Source organism: Meles meles, chromosome 11, assembly GCF_922984935.1.
Source record: "Meles meles chromosome 11, mMelMel3.1 paternal haplotype, whole genome shotgun sequence".
Classification (NCBI taxonomy): domain Eukaryota; kingdom Metazoa; phylum Chordata; class Mammalia; order Carnivora; family Mustelidae; genus Meles; species Meles meles.
The window spans coordinates 10,277,806-10,295,052 of NC_060076.1; the positions used below are offsets into that span (position 1 = coordinate 10,277,806).

At 46.2% G+C, this 17,247-nt stretch overlaps 1 protein-coding gene across 6 annotated transcripts in view; it reads left to right on the plus strand.

Annotated features, from left to right (window-relative positions):
- The window catches only part of NR6A1 (nuclear receptor subfamily 6 group A member 1), a 230,471-nt gene extending 214,028 nt beyond the window's left edge, over positions 1-16,443 (plus strand). For all 6 annotated transcript variants that reach the window (XM_046021989.1, XM_046021987.1, XM_046021988.1 and 3 more), the window contains 4 exons: positions 960-1,214; positions 8,559-8,680; positions 10,749-10,901; positions 12,666-16,443. In XM_046021989.1, coding sequence (XP_045877945.1) covers positions 960-1,214; positions 8,559-8,680; positions 10,749-10,901; positions 12,666-12,754 — 619 coding nt within the window. In that variant the 3' untranslated portion in view covers positions 12,755-16,443. The remainder of the gene's footprint in view (positions 1-959; positions 1,215-8,558; positions 8,681-10,748; positions 10,902-12,665) is intronic.
- Positions 16,444-17,247: the final 804 nt, after the last annotated feature.

The window sequence follows — 17,247 nt, forward strand, 5'->3', positions numbered from 1 at the left end:
CAAGGCACTACCTGTGTGCGGGCTGTCCGCATCCCCAGCCAATGTACCGTGGGCACTGGTGCCGTGTGCGCCATGTACAGACCTGAGTGCGGGGCAGGAGTACTCTTGTTCTCTGTCACTCTACCTGAGTCGATGCTCGCTCAGCCTCGAGGCCCATCAGTTGCTGCACCCATTACTCTTTGGGCCTGAGGCACAGGCTGTTTGTTATCAATTTAGACCTCCTAGGACGTATCCTGAGATTTCTCAAGCTAGTCTCCAGTATCAGAAGAGGAAATTCAAAGATCTGCTTACAAGAAGGCCACACAAAATCTTTATAAACCTGGGCGTGGGGCTGTGGAGACGAGTCATGCCAGGGGCCTTGCGAAGAAGAAAACTGGGACCCTGTCTCATCCATCCCAGCGATGAGAAATGCCCTGCTCCTTGCATGCAAGGGTAGCTTACAAGGGCTGAGCAACTTTAGCTTCTGAAGTCTCTCCACCAGGGGGTGCAATGAGAGCAGGGAAAGCTAACCGTGTTTTCTCTTCTCTTTCAGCCCTATGGCCTTGGGCGCATTTCTGCGCCAGTCCCTGTGTTGGGTGGGCACCAGATCCGCCCTACTGGAGCTCTCGTTTCCAAAAATAATGCAGGAGTGATGGAATTTTCTCTAACACATGGAACATTAGTGGGATGTTGAAATGTTAACATTAAAAGTCATATTCCCTAATAATTGCACAAGTTTCCAAGCTTCCTTTGCCTTTCTTCAACCTTTTCTCACCAAAACCACCTCTTAAGCCCTGAGCTTGCTGCTGGCCCCAGTCTTGCCCCTTTATCATTAGACTCAATTGAATGGAGCTGGAGACCCATGATCAAGGGCAAGGAACCCACTGCCAGAGACCCTTTTTACTCTTAGGAGTACCCTTTTCCTGTGCCCCCATCCTCTCTCTCTGGCCACTGGAAGTGATTTTCCACTGTCCCTCCAGGTACGCTGTGACTCAGGCAGAGCTATTTGCCCTGCTTTGCCGCCTGGCCGATGAGCTACTCTTTAGGCAGATTGCCTGGATCAAGAAACTGCCTTTCTTCTGCGAGCTCTCAATCAAGGATTACACGTGCCTCCTGAGCTCTACCTGGCAGGAATTAATCCTGCTGTCCTCCCTCACCGTTTATAGCAAACAGATCTTTGGGGAGCTGGCTGATGTCACTGCCAAGTACTCACCCTCTGATGAAGAACTACACAGGTAAGGGCTGTTGGCTGGGGAGGAAGTCCCAAGCAACCAAAACACTGTCATCCCTGCAAGGTGGGGATGGAGTGCCCCCACTGACACTCCAGAGGATAGGAATTAAAGCCACAAACAGCCTGGCTTTGAATCCTTACTCTGCCACTGACTAGCTTTGTAACCATAGTCAAGTCTCTGATTCCTACCTTCCAAATTTATAAAATGGGGTAATAGCAGTACCTCTGCAACAAGATAATTGTGCAAAATAAATGATACTGTGCAGCAAGCCTTAGCAGAGCGCTAGACTATTATTATTTTTGTTTTTTTGTCACATCCGGATTACTCAGATAAGAGAATATATCTGGGGAGAACAAAAACCTAAACTCTAAACTTCGTCTATAAAATGAGGGGCTCTGAGCTATAGTTTACAATTCAGGAATAAGATGTTGGGGCGCCTGGGCGGCTCAGTGGGTTAAGCCTCTGCCTTCGGCTCAGGTCATGATCTCGGGGTCCTGGGATGGAGCCCCGCATCGGGGCTCTGCTCAACAGGGAGCCTGCTTCCTCCTCTTCTCTGCCTGCCTCTCTGCCTACTTGTGATCTCTGCCTGTCAATAAAGAAACAAAATCTTTAAAAAAAAAAAAAAAAAAAAAGAAGGTGTAGAAGTCATTGTGTTACCTACTATATGCCAGGCACTGGGCTTGGTATTTCATATTACCGTCTTCCTCTTTTCTCACAGCCTCTAGCATTATAGGCATTGTTTTGCCTGTTTTATGGATTAAAAAAACTGAAGTTAAATTGACCTGCCCTTTAATGTTTTGGGTTTGAACCCAGAGCCTGAATTCGAACCTTTGCCTGCCTAATGCCAAATTTTAGGCTCTTTAACTGCATCTGAGATGCAGTGGGACTGACCAAGCCACGCTCTTCAGTGTTTTCTGGCAGAACTTCTCATCCTATCTGGGCAGGATCCTAATCTCCCAGTCTAGCACAGAGCGTTTACTTTCTCACTTTGAACTCCTAGATTTTGGGTGAGTCCTCAAAATCAGGACAAGTGAGCTGTTGATACAACTTTTCTGGCTTATTAATTTATCACGTGAAAAATAAAACAAATCACATTTAAATAGACATTTCAATAATTCACCTTTACTGGACAGTTTTTAAAAATGGAAGTCATGAGATTCCAGAACACCAAGAAAGAGGGGTGAAGAGATACCCCCATCAATGAAAAGTGGAGGAGATGGGGTATTAGCCCCCATACTTCCCTACGCAGGACCAAAGTGCCTTTCCTCTGCCACCCAAATACCATGGAATACAGACAGGCTATGTGTTAGGCTGAGGCTGAAAGTAAAGTTCCAAGACCGTCAGGGCCCTTTGCACCACTGAGGGAGGGAAGAGTCTGGGTGCTGACACTCTGCCCTGGTTTTCTAATATTTCCTTTTCAGTGATGCTTACTGGCTTCAGGATAATCTATAAATGACAGAGTTTTGAACCCATGTGACACTTTGTCCTGTAAACAGAGCTATCTGATTTTGCAGATGACCAAACCCCCTCTTTTGAGCCTCTAATTCATTATTTCCATCCAATTCCTATCTGCTGGTCCTTCATTCTGGGCCAACCTGAACGTTTGAATTGTAGTCAGCAGACTTCAGTATTGCCAGGGTTTGCAGAGCTGGCCCGTTTATTCGCCTGGAATTTGCTTGGAATCCACCAGTGCAGCCGGGGCTGTCTAGAAAGTCGGCCTGTGAGCTCCAGTTCCTGTAGAATGATGGGTTTTTCTAGGCCCTCTGCAGGTAGGCAGGGATCATTGGCCATGCAGGGCTCTTTGTGGCTCTGAGCTTCATAGAACACCCCATCCTATTCTGTGCGGTCCCTTAAGTCCCAGGAGCAAGGCAGAGGCTAGTAAATTAGTAAGGGAGTGTTTATTTCTAGGAAGGCTCCTTACCGAGGAGAATGTAGAGCTGCACTGTCCCAATATACTACCTGGTAGCCTCAGGTGACTTTTTAAATTTCAGTTAATTAGAATTTTATAAAATTAAAAATTCAGTCCTCATTTGCACTAGCCACATGTGCTCAGTGAGTACTGTACCAGACAGTGCAGATATAGAACATCTCCATCATCTCAGAAAGTTCTGTTGAAAATGCGGATTCTACAATGTGTTCTGAGGATAAGAAATAGATTTATGGTTGGGACTTACTACTCCATGCAAGAAGCTTATGGAATCCATCCATGGAAAATAGGAGTTAAACTTCAATACCTTCGTTCCGATTCCATGCCCATATACCTAGGACCCTGTTGTGTGTGTCAAAAGGAGGGGTATTGGGGTTGAGATGGTGCAGACGTGATTTCTGACTCTGACGTGAGAGCCACTATTCTCAGCTTGGGGGACTGGGAGACAAACAGAGACTTAGATAACAATCTGTAATCCAGGGGGATACTGGTGGAGATCGAGGGGCATATGGGGGACTGTGCAAGCACAGCCAAGGAAGAAGTACCTCTCTTGCCTAATCAAGTAATGCTTGTCGGAGGATAAGACACTTGAGCTGCATCTTGAAGTGGGTATCTCTAGGTAGATTGTAGAGAATAGGAAGAAGGCAGGAGATAAAGTCCTAGAAGTTAGAGATCCTGGATGGTTGGTTCGTGCAGGAAATCAAAAGCAATTCTGTGGATTAGGGTATAGAGAAAATCTGAGAGATAGAAATGAAGGGAGAAATGACTGGAGAAAAAGGTTTAAAAAAAAAAACAGATCATGGAGGTGTTCAAATGCTATCCTGGGTGGCTCAGTTGGTTAAGTGTCTGACTCTTGATTTTGGCTAGGTCATGGTCTCAAGGACCTGGGATTGGCCACTCAGCAGGGAGTCTGCTTGTGCCCCGTGCTCACACACACACACGTGTACTTTCTCCCTCGAGAAAATAAATAAATCTTTTAAAAAAAGATTTACTAAATGCCTACCAAAAGAATTTGTATTATATTATGTAAATACTATTAAGTCATAAGATGCTTTTATGTGGAGCAGTTACATGGTCAGGTGTCATTTTGAAAAGATCCCTGTGGCCGTAAAGCTCAAGATGGACTGGCATGGACATCACTAGAGGATGGTGGTTGGGAGGAGGTTTTTCTATAACCCAGGTAGAAGGGAAAATGGCCTGGACAAGGCAGCAGTGACTATGGGAATAGAGAAGGCTGCACAGAGTTAAGAGATAACAAGGAGGTATAGTCAGTGAGACTTCAGGGAGGCAGAAGTTGGGGTTGGGGATGCTGCCGGGCAGGTGAGTGCGAATTCTCTTAGCCAAGATAATGGAGCCTGAGAAGAACAGGCCAAGAGATGCACCACTCTGAGTCTGGTTTGGAGTCTGTTGAGCCTGAGAGCCCAAGAGGTCAGAGGAAAAGGAAGTATGAGAACCTCTGGAATCAGGTACATCAGAGTAAAGCATTCCTTACTCCGCTGGAAACTCAGGGTGTGGAGTCTGTAATTGGCCATAGCTCTTTTCTACCTTGCCTGCTCCTGCATTACTCCTACTCCCCCAAAATGCCTTTACTTTTTCACGACTCCTGAGTGCCAGTGAGTTCCTGCTGTCATGAAAAGGCTTTTCCCTGATGATACATGACCACCTCCTTTTCTCTTCTCAAATATTGAATCAAATTTATGGTACCCATTTTCCTTAATCAGGCTGTTATCAGACAGTGAGCTGGGCAAATTTGATTTAAAGCAGATTGTAGCACCAGCCAGTGACTGCTCCTGGCCCTAATCAAGACTCCTTCACTCTCAAGAGAAGATGCCTTGCACTAGATGGGCCTTAATGGGCACTTCTGTCTCGTGAGCAGTAGCTCCATTTCTGTCAGATCTCTGGGAAGTTGCCTCCCAGCTTCCCTGCTCACACTCTAGCTGTAAGGTTCAAGAAACAATCTCTTCTTTTTGTTGTGATAACGGGAGTGATGATGATGATGCCATTAATGATAATAGCTAACAAGTATGGACTGTTCATTGTGCCAAATTCCATCTTCAGTGCTTTACAAACATTGTTTAGTCCTCACCACCACCCCAAGCAACTGCACTAATGTTCCCCTTGTTCCACAGATAAGGAGCCTGAGGTTCAGAGAGGTGAAAAAACTCAAGGCTACAAACCTAGAAAGAGATGAAGTTGAGATTATCACCTAAATCTATTGTACTCCAAAGCCCAGAATCCTTACCAGTACCCTCTACGTAATAATTTAGCCTTCTAAAAAGTTTAGCTTTCTGCAGTGTGTCCTAGACTTAACAGTCTTACTTTCAGTCTCGGAGTGTTTACATGGGTGCTGAGGTGACAATTCCTTTAAAGCTATGACTGCTCCTGGGGGTACGTGCACTGAGCTGAATGAAAAAGAGACAGCTGGACCTCTCAGCCCCCTTAATGGGACATAACTTACCCAGTGTCAGCTTCAATTGCTGACTGAATGGTCCAGTGGTTTGGGGGATCCTGGCGGGAATGTTTTCTTTGTCCCAGCATGCTTGTGTAATGGGAACCTCGAAGAAGAATGGGTGTGTTTGTCCAACTCTCTGGCTTTAAATGCTGATAATTTGCAGACAGGGAATACAGGGGCGTTAGAACTGCGGAGTGGGCAGATGTGGAGGAGGCACGGCTGCAGGAGAAAGCAGGCCCATGGAACAGAGAACGATTTGTTTATCAAGGGTGGGATGCGGGGTGTGGAGGAAGGCTTTGCAGTCGGCCTGTGGAGACTGAGTGGGGGCTACTGGGCTGGCTGCCAGCCCCCCACCACTGCCAGGGGTCCATGATGGTTGCCTGTCCTAGGAAATGTGGAAAAGAAAGTACGTGCTGTCCCCAAGAGAAAGGTCAGATTTGGGACAGAAGCTCACGCAGGACAGTTGGGAGCTCCTTTGTGTGGCTCACATCAGGACTCAGCCGGCAGTAAGTTCAGTGCTGCTGGCCGAGGGTCTGGCTGATAACCACACACCTGCGGGTTCTGCGGTGCCAGAGGGAGCACTTGGGCCAAGCGGTTGCTGATTAAGGCAGAGAACGTTATCTTTGTTTGCTACACTGCTCGGCCGCAGACAGATGCTGGCATTGCCGCTCTGCCGGCGTCCTCCTTTTTGACGCCCTACCACATTTCCTCCCCACACCAGCTCTCCAGCCGGCTACTAGAGGGAATTCACAGTAGAGACCTTTTCCCTCTCAAGAACAGAAACCGTGATCAGAGTCCTGCGATGGGGTGCGCCCTTCACTCCCAGGCCTGCTGCCTCCCGCATGGCTCAGCACCATGGAGGCACTGCAGTAGAGCCCACGCCTGACTGAGCCGGGCCGGGGGCTCAGTCGCTGCAGGAACCCAGAGCTCCTGAAGTCCCTGTGGTGGCATGAGGCAGCCTTTCCCAGTTACCAGTTAAGGACAAGACAGAGTGGACAGTGTAATGCTAAGAAGGCAAAAGTCTTGGAGTCAGAAAACTTGGGTTTAAACTTTGGCCCCACCCCACCACCACTTACTTGCTGTGCGGCTTTGGGGTAGGCAGGATGCTCTTCTTTTGTTTCCTCATCCCTAACGCACGATCTTACTTAGCCCCCAGGTTGTCAGGGAGGTAAAATGTAAGAATGCAGGAGGGGCCCAGGGACCCAGTAGATAACCTGTCTGAGCTTTGTTTCCACATGTGCACAGAGAGGGCTGTAATACCAATTTTGTAGATTTATTGGGAGTATCCAGTGAAATAAGCGTAGAATATTTAACAAGGTTAACTGGCAGGTAGCAAACACTCAACAAAGGATAGAATGATAGATAAGGTTAGTATAGTAGTTATTCAGTATCAATTTGTCTATCAGCCAGTTTGGGGAAGTATTAATAAAGTTGTAAAAGCCATTGGGCCAGGCATAGAGAGAAATGGAATCAGCCCTCATTGTTCAAATCAGCAGATGGAGGACAGGAGCCGCGGGTTGTGATGGGTTGTGATGGGGCGTTGAGGCGAAGGGGTCAGGCTCTAGATTGCGGGTAGCTCTCCTATAGCTCCCTCTGCTGCTTGAGAAGTACAGACGTTTCTGGCCCAGAACGAAGCCAGGCTTTCCCCCCAGGGAGAGGAGATGTGCTGCTTGCCCAGAGGCCAAGCCTTTGCAAAGCTTTCAGTGTCAACACAGAAGGCAGTAGAGCCCAGACAGGCATTCAGGACCCTACCCACATAGGGACTTCTTGCCCAGCATAGAGCTGCAGTACTCAGGTCTGAGTATGTCCCCAGAGCGTAGGCCCAGTGCCGGGCATCTTTTCCCCTTGACTGAGCTGCGTCGGAGGCCTGTCTGGAACTCCCCTTAGTCCACTGCTAGAAGGGCAGAGACTGACCATGACCCCAGCTATTATAAACTCTTGCTTCCCCATTAAGCCTTTTTGATGCTTGGTTTGGTGGTATCGCCACCTCTGGTATGAGGTATGTCCCACTGTGACCCAGAGTATTAGTCCCCTAACCTGGGGCTCCTTTTTCTAAAACTTGGTCTTTCCTCGAGGAGCTTGCTTCTCATCCAAAGAAAGGAGCATGGACTGCACAGAGTCTTCTCTGCTACAGTGTGAGGCTGCCCTCAGATACCGGAAGAACCAAGGGCTTGGGAAGTGAGCCTAGGTTCCAAGTTCTAGCCCTGCCACCAGCTAGCTGTGTGCTTGTGGACCAGTCCCCTCTGCTTTTCGAACCTGAGCCGCTCATCTGTCCAGGGGTAAAGATAATCTCACATAGCCCATGGAGCTGAGAAAGCTCAGTGAGAAAGTGCAATAAGTGCCTAGCACGGAGACCGGCAGGGCATGGAGGCTAGGTAATGTTTCCCTTCCTCCCTAAAGTGAGGGATGCCAGTAAAATTTTTCATTGTGTGTAACCTCAGCCCTGCTGGAAGCAGTGAACCTAAAAAATACAATCATCAGCTTTTTCTTCACGGTGGCAAAGGCTCAGGTAGAATCACCATGGCAGCTGCCATTGAACCTGGAGGCTACGTCTCAGCTATAGCAGTATCTTGATAGTGTCGTATTTTTCCACATTTACATTTCAGACTGCCTTTGGCCCTTGTTACCCGCAAACAGGCAAGCATTATTATTTTACAAAAGAGAATCTCAAAGTTTAGAGAGGTCAAATGATTTTCCCAAGGTCTTACAGCTTTTGAATGTTGGAGCTGAATGTGAACTTAGATTTGACTGACCCCACCTGACCTTAGGAACAGCAGCTTGTCTGAGCTGCCTTGCCTCTAGACAGACCGTGGATCTACCTGTCCTTCGTAATGATTTTGGATTCCATTTCCCTCAAGCTCAGACTCTTTTCTATCTTAGATGCCTTAAGGAGCTGCAGGAGACCTCTTTCTCCCCTTCCTTAACCCCCACTGGTATCAAAGCCCTCTCACACCTGTCTGTTCCCCAGATTCAGTGATGAAGGGATGGAGGTGATCGAGCGGCTCATCTACCTGTATCACAAGTTCCATCAGCTAAAGGTCAGCAATGAGGAGTACGCGTGCATGAAAGCAATTAACTTCTTAAATCAAGGTAAGTAGCTCGAGGTGAGAAAAGGGGATTTTGTTTGTTTATTTATTTGTTTTGCCAGAGAGCATTTTCCCTCATGTTTCACACACCACCTCCCACCCCCTCAGGACTGTCACACAGAATCTGTCACACCATGTGGGTACCAGTCCTAGAAGACCTATGCTTTCCTCAGCCTGCCCCTCTATAGCGCAAGGCATGCTTTGGATTTTTTTCTTCAAACCTAAATGCCACAGTCTCTATAACTCATAGAGGAAGGAAGAAGATTTGCTTTGTTTAGTCAGTTTTAATGCATTTAAACACAGACACCAAGGACAGTACATGCGTCATTTAAAATATGTACCAAGTTTACCAGTGGCTGAAGAAGAGCAGGGTGACTGATGAAACTATTGGAGATAAGGCGTGTGTGACAGGCTGGCAGTGGTTCTGACGGCCTCTTCAGGGCAGAGTGGGGGTGGGGGGCGTATAAAAACAACATGGATCCACAACGTGGATCAAGCGTGGCTTTTTTTTGTTGTTGTTTTTTAAGGTTTTTTATGTATTTGACAGAGAGAGCAAGAGAGGGAACACAAGCAGGGAGAGTGGGAGAGGGAGAAGCAGGCTTCCCACCAAGCAGAGAGTCTGATGCGGGGCTCGATCCCACAACCCCAGGGTCAGGACCTGAGCTGAAGGCAGCCGCCCAGGCACCCCTCAAGCATGGCTTTTAATTAGAAGACTGCTGGGTGCAGTTTATGTGGGGCATTACCTACAAAGTGGTGCTTGGTAGCTGCTTATAACTGGAGCATGAAGGAGAATTTATATTCTCTTTTTTCCAAAGTAGCTTATAACTACTCTGTTCTCACAGTGGAACAGGGCTGTTTTGCTTCCTGTGACATTGAAATTGCTCTGTTACTATAGTCAGTTTCCTAATCCAGAGTCTGAACCCCTCCTCTGGCTTACTCCTTCTTCCAGCTGCTTCTTCGATCATTCATTCATCTTCATTTATCTGCTGTTCCATATGCCTCCCTTAGACTAGGCACTGTGTTGACCATTAAAGACATTAAATAAAATAGATCGCAGGTCCCTGGCTTCAAGATGTACACACTTTAGGGGCACCTGGGTGGCTCAGTGGGTTAAAGCCTCTGCCTTCAGCTCAGGTCATGATCTCAGGGTCCTGGGATCGAGCCCTGCATCGGACTCTCTGCTCAGCAGGGAGCCTGCTTCCGCCTCTCTCTCTGCTTGCCTCTCTGCCTACCTGTGATCTCTATCAAATAAATAAATAAAATCTTTAAAAAAAAAAGATGTACACATTCTAATGGGACCTGACACATTACATGAGCCTCATATTGGGGGAGATCAGCAACAGCTACTTGGAGGAGAAATCTGAGCTGGGCCGCAAAGGCTGGGTAGGATTTATGTAGAGGATGTTTATATCCTATTTTATGTATAAATTATATAGATAAGTTATATTTATATTCTGTGTATAAAAAGGAGGTATGTGCATAGACATTATATATACACACGTACGTATACATTATATATATACACATATGCGTTTATATATAAATGAATGAGAGAGAGAGAGAGAGGTCTATATAGAGAAAAGCTGGAGGGACCGCTGAGGTCGGGTAGTGTGAGCAGACGCACATAGGAGACCATGTGGGAATACGTGCAGCTATCAGCAGACTTTTTGATTGGCTCCAGCAAAGGGCCAGTTTAAGATATTTTGACGGATATATCGTGAAGGGGAGATTACTCAGTCAGTTGTTCCGCATCCGCTGGTGCCTCTTCTGTGTCGAGCCCTGTGTTGGGAGCTGTGCAGGAAGCTGAGAAAGATGCCGCCCAGCGCTCAAGTGTCTCAGTCTAGTGACTGTCCTTTATAGTTTTTTTCCTTTTTTATCTGATTTCTCTTCCCATATCCAGAGTTTTGTTTCTCCGGGATAGAAAGAGAAAGAGATCTCCTGTTGTGACAATGTTGAATAGTTTTTAATCGAAAGATGCACATATTCAAGGAGCTCATGTTTCTTCTACAGTAGAAAGCCCCTCCTTTTCCTGTGTGGTTTTTGTTCTTGTTTTTGTTTTTGTTTTTCCACAGATATCAGGGGTCTGACCAGTGCCTCACAGCTGGAACAGTTGAACAAGCGGTACTGGTACATTTGCCAGGATTTCACTGAATATAAATATACCCACCAGCCGAACCGCTTTCCTGACCTCATGATGTGCTTACCTGAGATTCGCTATATTGCAGGTACAGTCTGGGCGGGGCTTGCAAACCTTCCCGCTTCTCTTGCCTTGTGAAAGAAATGAGATAAGCAGTGTGTTCAAGATGCTCATTCCAGGCTCGTCACCAACTGCATAAAAGAGCTACTACCATTGCCGTCAGAAAAGTTATATTGTAATGAGAAGTTTGTGTTTTCTTTGTAGGGAAGAGAGTCTAACATTTCCCCAGTGCCTGTCATGTGCAAGATGCTTTGTAGCCTTATGTTTTTTTAATCTCAGAACCAACTCTACAAGGCTGGTTGTTGGTGATATTTATGGTCCTTCTATGGATGGGGAAATAGGCTCAGAGTTTCTCAAATTAACTTCATTTCCTGCATTTATACTTTAAAACATAGAAATAAAAATGATATATTTTATGCTATGTGAATTAATTTTATCTCAATTTTTAAAATTAACTTCATTTCATAGAATTTCTTACAGATTTTTGGAGATTATTCATTTAAAGCAATATCTTTAAAATAATTCTCAAGAATCCTACCTTTGCAAAGGAATTTTTGTTGTTCTTGCTTTGTAATCTTGACCCCCTTCTGAGCTTCTTGACATTTAAATAGGTCCGTTCCAATATAAAATCCTGGGTTTTGTTTTTATTGTTGTTTTAGGTCTTCTGGTAAAGATTCTTGTGTATAGTAATAGCATATACTGAGGAAAAACTCAGAAATGTGACCTCTGTGATAAAACTGTTCTGTCAAATTCAGCCACCCAATTTTGGAGGAAAAAATTTTCAGTCTGACAAAGGAATTTTTTCCCCAACTTTTTGGACCTAGGTAGTCTAGCAGATCTGAACTGGACCTAAAATATTGGAATTTTAGGGGTGCTTTGATAGTTTATGGCTTGGCATTTCCAAATCTATGTTTTACTGAATAAGGTATTAATCAGGTGCTCTCCGAAATAAAGGGAGGTCAGTGATTAATACCCTACTCTCCCCAAGAGAGCTGGATTCTCAACTCTGGCAACATTTTGAATCACCTGGAAAATTTTTTAAGAATATCTGTGCTTGGATTGTTCTGCAGAGATTCTGATTTAATTGGTATGGAGTGGGACCTGGGCATCAATATTTTTTTAAAACCCCCAGGTGACTCAAAGGTACTGGCAGGGAGAAGAATGATGGCGTCTGGTATTTACAAAGTATATTAGCACACTGAATGCTCTGAGATGTTTTCCAGTAAAGAAACCTGTACACCTTTGTCAAACCCGAATTTCTCAAATTTATTTGCCCCTGTGACCAACCCTTCTTTCTTTTCCAGTACTTTTATTAACCCTTTATACTCTTCTAAAGAACAGTTTAGAAGAGTTAATTAGAAGAGTTAATTAGAGACTCCACCAGGAAAAAAAAATAGGGTATGTTTCTCAGGATATTTTAGAAGAAAATACCTAGGGAATACCTTTCAGTTTAACATTCCTCATCTATAAAATGGAGATAACAAGTCATATCTATTACTTGGAAATTTTACGAGAATTAGATAATGCATCGAAACAGCTAGCATGGAGTAAGTAGATGGTAGCGACGCTTATAGCTTGCACCGTTACTAGACTCTCTAGGGTACCGACACGGGTCTGGGTATCAGGTGGTTAGCACAGTTTGTCTGATACTCCTGTCTTTGTGATACTCCTGGCACTTTCTCGCTCTAGTCCCTCGAAAAAGCAACATCGTCCCTGCCCCAGCCCAAGAGGAGGCAGACACACTCTTCCACTGCGGCCATTACTAACTCTTCTTTTCCCACCGTGTTACCAGGAAAGATGGTGAATGTACCCCTGGAGCAGCTGCCCCTCCTCTTTAAGGTGGTGCTGCATTCCTGCAAGACGAGCGTGGGCAAGGAATGACCTGTTCCCGGCGCCCCTCCTCGGGCCAGCCATGGCGCCTTGGGTGGGCAGAACAGGCTCCGGAAGAAAGAGCCAGAGAGACCAAGATGGAGGCTGCGGAGCAGTGTTTCCAGTTGCCTCCATAGCAAGAAGAGTTTTTGTTTGTTTGTCTGTTTTTTTAACCTCATTTTTCTATATATTTATTTCACGACAGAGTTGAATGTATGGCCTTCAACATGATGCACATGCTTTTGTGTGAATGCAGCCGATGCATTTCCTTGCGGTTTACAGAATGTGAAGACGTTTAATGTTACAGTGTTGTCATTGTTTAGAGATAGTTCTTTTGTATTTTGAGGGAGAGGGTGGGATGGGGCTGAGATGAATATTTCCATAATGTTGACAAAGACGACTACCTCAGTGGAAAGGGAGGGGTGTAACCATCCCTACTTTTTCCACATGTTCTCAGCAGACTCCGACATTAGTCTGTCAGAGAGCAGACTGCCTTTCTTAGTCACCGAATTACCGGGTAAAAGTAAAAGAGCACACCATAAAGGGGCAAAGTGGTGTTGGGAGATTTATTAAGCAAAGTGGGTGAAATAATTGGAAACGGGATATGAGGATTTAGCATTCTCTTTTCTTTGGAAAGCATGGTAGTTGAGGGAGTAGGGTGCAGTGACCGAATCTAAGATGTCCTCCCTCCAGACAACTCTTCCGGGAGAAGGGTTTCTGTTCTCACACCGTGCTGTGGGCTCCCCCCACCCCACCGTCCGAACCGCCACTACTGGTTTCTGCTACTGTCAACTTTTTAATCCACACGTGGTCCTGGCAGTAAGTTAATTCTTGGGACTTGTCTGCTAGCACCCTTGGAGCTCACAGCTACCTAGTGTCTTTACCTGAGTCTACCAAGGTCTCCCTTCCTCAGACTCCTTGCCACTCTGTCTTACACATTTGACTTCCTCTTGGCCCTTGGAAAGAACAACTGAACAAAATGTCATGCTCTGAATCCTGGTGCCCACTACTGATTTATTCTCCTTTCACCTTGTTTTTTTTCAAAGGGTAGTGGGACAAAGGCCAGACTGCTAAAAGAATAAACAATCTTCCTTTCCCTGTTCCCCTCACTCCATCCTGTCTCATCCTCAGGACTGAATCCAGAACCTGCCGTCTTTCATACAGTGGGAAGGACCATTCACCCATTAGCTAAACAGAAGCTTTGCCCCTTCATTCTCCCAAGTTCTCCTAATCTCTCCAAAATGAGACCAGGTTTCCTTAGAACAGAAAGTCCAAGTACCAGAATTGGCCCACCTGCCCGTTAGGTTATTGGTGGCCTGGCTGACCAAGCAAGCCTAGAGGGCTGGAGTCCAAAGCACCTGGAAGGGGGGGGGGGGGGGCTTGAAACTACCTCATGTTCCTAAGGGCCTGGCTGCCCCCCTCTGCAGATACGGCCTAGACCTCCTCTTCTTTCACTACCTACCCTGCCTAGTCCTGGGAAATGTTCTTTACCCTCTTGGCTTTGGCCAATGGCCACACCATGTCTGTCTTAGAACTCTTTCAGGTGCTTTTCCGTACCTTACTATTGTAATTGTCCCTGCCCGTACCCAGGTACCTCCCACAGCCAGTGCAGTACACAGACCACTGTAGCTGGGTACCTCCCTGGGTGGGCTTGAGGGGCCTACAGCATTTTGTTTTGCCTGTTTCAGTCAAAGGCCGTTTGCTCTCTTCCCAACCCAGCCAGCAAATTTACCTAGTGGCCACCACATCGTGTGCACACCAGGTAGTCTGTGTCAGATGAGAATTTTTTTTTCCAGTGAAATGTTACGGGTACCAGCAGAGTGATGACTTTGTCCCTTGATGGATCTAAAACTCAGAGTATTACTCCTTACTGCCATTTCTCCAGCTGCTCTGAGAAAGAAAAAAGAGACATGTTCCTCAGGAAAACCTCCAACCAGAATGTTCTTCACATGTTGATGGGAAGATTTATGTTTGTGTATCTGTTTATTTCTAAGTTCACGATATTTTCGTTTCCCTGATTTTTTTATTTAACCAACTAGATCACATTCTTTGGCTACAGGTCAGACTCCGAGCTGCTTTCCTCAAGATAGGGGAGGAGACACATATCAGAGTCCCTTCTCCAACACTGCTCCTGTGTGCCATATCTTTCTTTGCTTAGACCTCCATCTGTCAAATTATTATTTTTTGAAATTGCTTTTCTCTTAAATTAAGCGTTTTACTGGTTGTGTTGGGTATCAAAGGAAATTGCTCTCTGACAAGACAAGAACATGTCTCCAATAATGCAGCATTAAATAGAGCAAGTTGTTAATTTGTGGAGTGGGGGAAAGGTTCTGCAAGTTGCCATTGTACAAATCCATTTTTACAAATGTTTGCAGCAGATTCCACAGAACAAAGAGCCCATTCATTGCCAAGAGCCCTGCAGAATCTCTGAGCCAAGTGGCCGTGTGTTCCAAGCCGGAGCCTGACCTGTGGACAGCCTTTAATGTCTTCTGCACCCAGTCCTTTTATGACGTGGGCTTTTTTTAAACAGGGTAAAGTGAATGTGTTGCATTGCAAACTCAGGTATTATGAGGAGAAGGTAGGAGTGTAGCTAGCAGCGTGGAGACATTAGGTCAGCCACTAGATGTATTTGTGAATTTGGTTTGAAGGACACAGAGAAAGGTTGGAGGGGGAGGTTTGGTGTGTTTGTTTTTTGCCTTTCTTCCCATAACATTTGGTTAACAGGTAGCCTTTTTGCTAGTGGAAGAAGAAAAAAGTTGTGCATGTTGTCTCTAATTCCCCTCTCTTCTGTCCTCTCTCAATCCCCTGCTACCAACAGCACTCACTTTGAGTGAGAGTTTTTCAACCACAAAAATGTAACCCTGAAAGCTGTGTGGTAGAGGAGAGTCCTACCTCCTTGCACTGCGTTGAAACACACAGGCTTTTCCTTTCCTTTCCCTTTAAATGTTTTCGTGACCCAAGACAAAAGTTTGGTATCTTGGAACTTCACCTACAACTTACGCTCTCTGGCTCCTTTGTAGAATTTTGGAGTCTTTCACAAGGTTTGGTGGTCTTGCCCTTAGTCTGGAGAAACTCCCCAGAACCTGTCTCAAAGCACTCCACCTGGCTCAGAGGACACCCAGCCCCATGCTTAACCCGTAACCGAGGTGGGCGAACCTCCCGGGATAGAAGGCAGCATGCAGGAACCCCCTGGTCTTGTTCCCCAGAACCAGAGGGTGGATAGAGGGAATCTAAGGGTCTTCACAGCGTTGCTGACAGTCACCCGCTCCACACTGACCTGCCTCTCACCTGCCACCCCTTTTCAGGGATGTGAGTACCTGCCGTGGCCAACATGTCACCAGGTCCTTAAAAACCTGGGCTCTGAGCTGCCTTGCTCTGCTTCTGCTTCCCATTTCCTACCTTTGTTTGTTCTTGATTTCCTGGAGAGTGGGGCAGGTGGAGACAGATGGACAAACCCAGCATGGGCAGCATCGAAGCCACGCCTAAGGTTGACCAGAGTAAGGGGACCCTGGCCTCCCAGCAGGGCAGGAAGTTGGGCAGTGGTTCCAAGTCTTTAGCTCTGGACCCCTGGTCTATGTCTTTTTCCTTGTTGCTTTTTAAAATTTTGCAATTATTTTAAGAAATCCAGTCTTTCAGATCAGCTCTTTTATTAAACTTTAAGTTTTTCTTTATTGATTTTTTTTAAACAAAACAAAACAAAACAAAAAAACAAACAAAAATACCACTGTTCTCACTTTCCCCAGTTTGATCCATGAGAATTCCCTGCACTCCCCTTTGCCTTTGTAGTTGATCATTCCTCCCTTTTTCCTCAGCTCGAAGCATCTATGTCCAGTGTCTGTGAAATGATGTTTTATCTGTGTCTCAGGATGAGAAACGGCAATCATTCCACCAGGTGCTGGAAACTGATTAGCCTCGAGGCAAGGGTTTCTAGGGCCATAGCTCAGGGATGTGTATTTAATTACAGGGTCCCCAGAAACCCCTCTCTTGGCTGCCACAAGCAGCAGCTTCTTTTTTGGGCTTGAGAACCGGACCTGGACCATTTCCTCAGAGGCAGGAGCCCCAGAGAACATGCGGAGTTGAGGAACACACTGGGGCTTCCTTCTTGGCTAGACCTGGGCCACCTTGAAACTTGAGGAATTCTGGCTGTCCTGCAACAGGAGCCACTACGGCCCTGCCTCCCCCAGCCCATGAAATGCCCAGTCCCCCTGCCCAGTCCATGCCCGTTCGGCCTCCCTCTTCTGGGCCTGCAGCCCTCCGTGGAGCACAGCCTGCTCAGAACTCAGTTGCAGGCTCAAAGGGAAGCTGTGGGTTAGGCCAGGGCTTGCTCCAAGCCCAGGAAGAAAGCTGTGTTACTGGTGGAGGCTAGTCTTCCAAATCCTGGAGCCAGCCCTGCCAGCCAAAGGATCATTTTTGCCCTTTGGTGACCATTTTTTTTTCTTTCTCTGAAATGTCTTATGATAGATAATAATGTTGTTGACTCAAATTTCCATGAAAAAGAAAAAAAA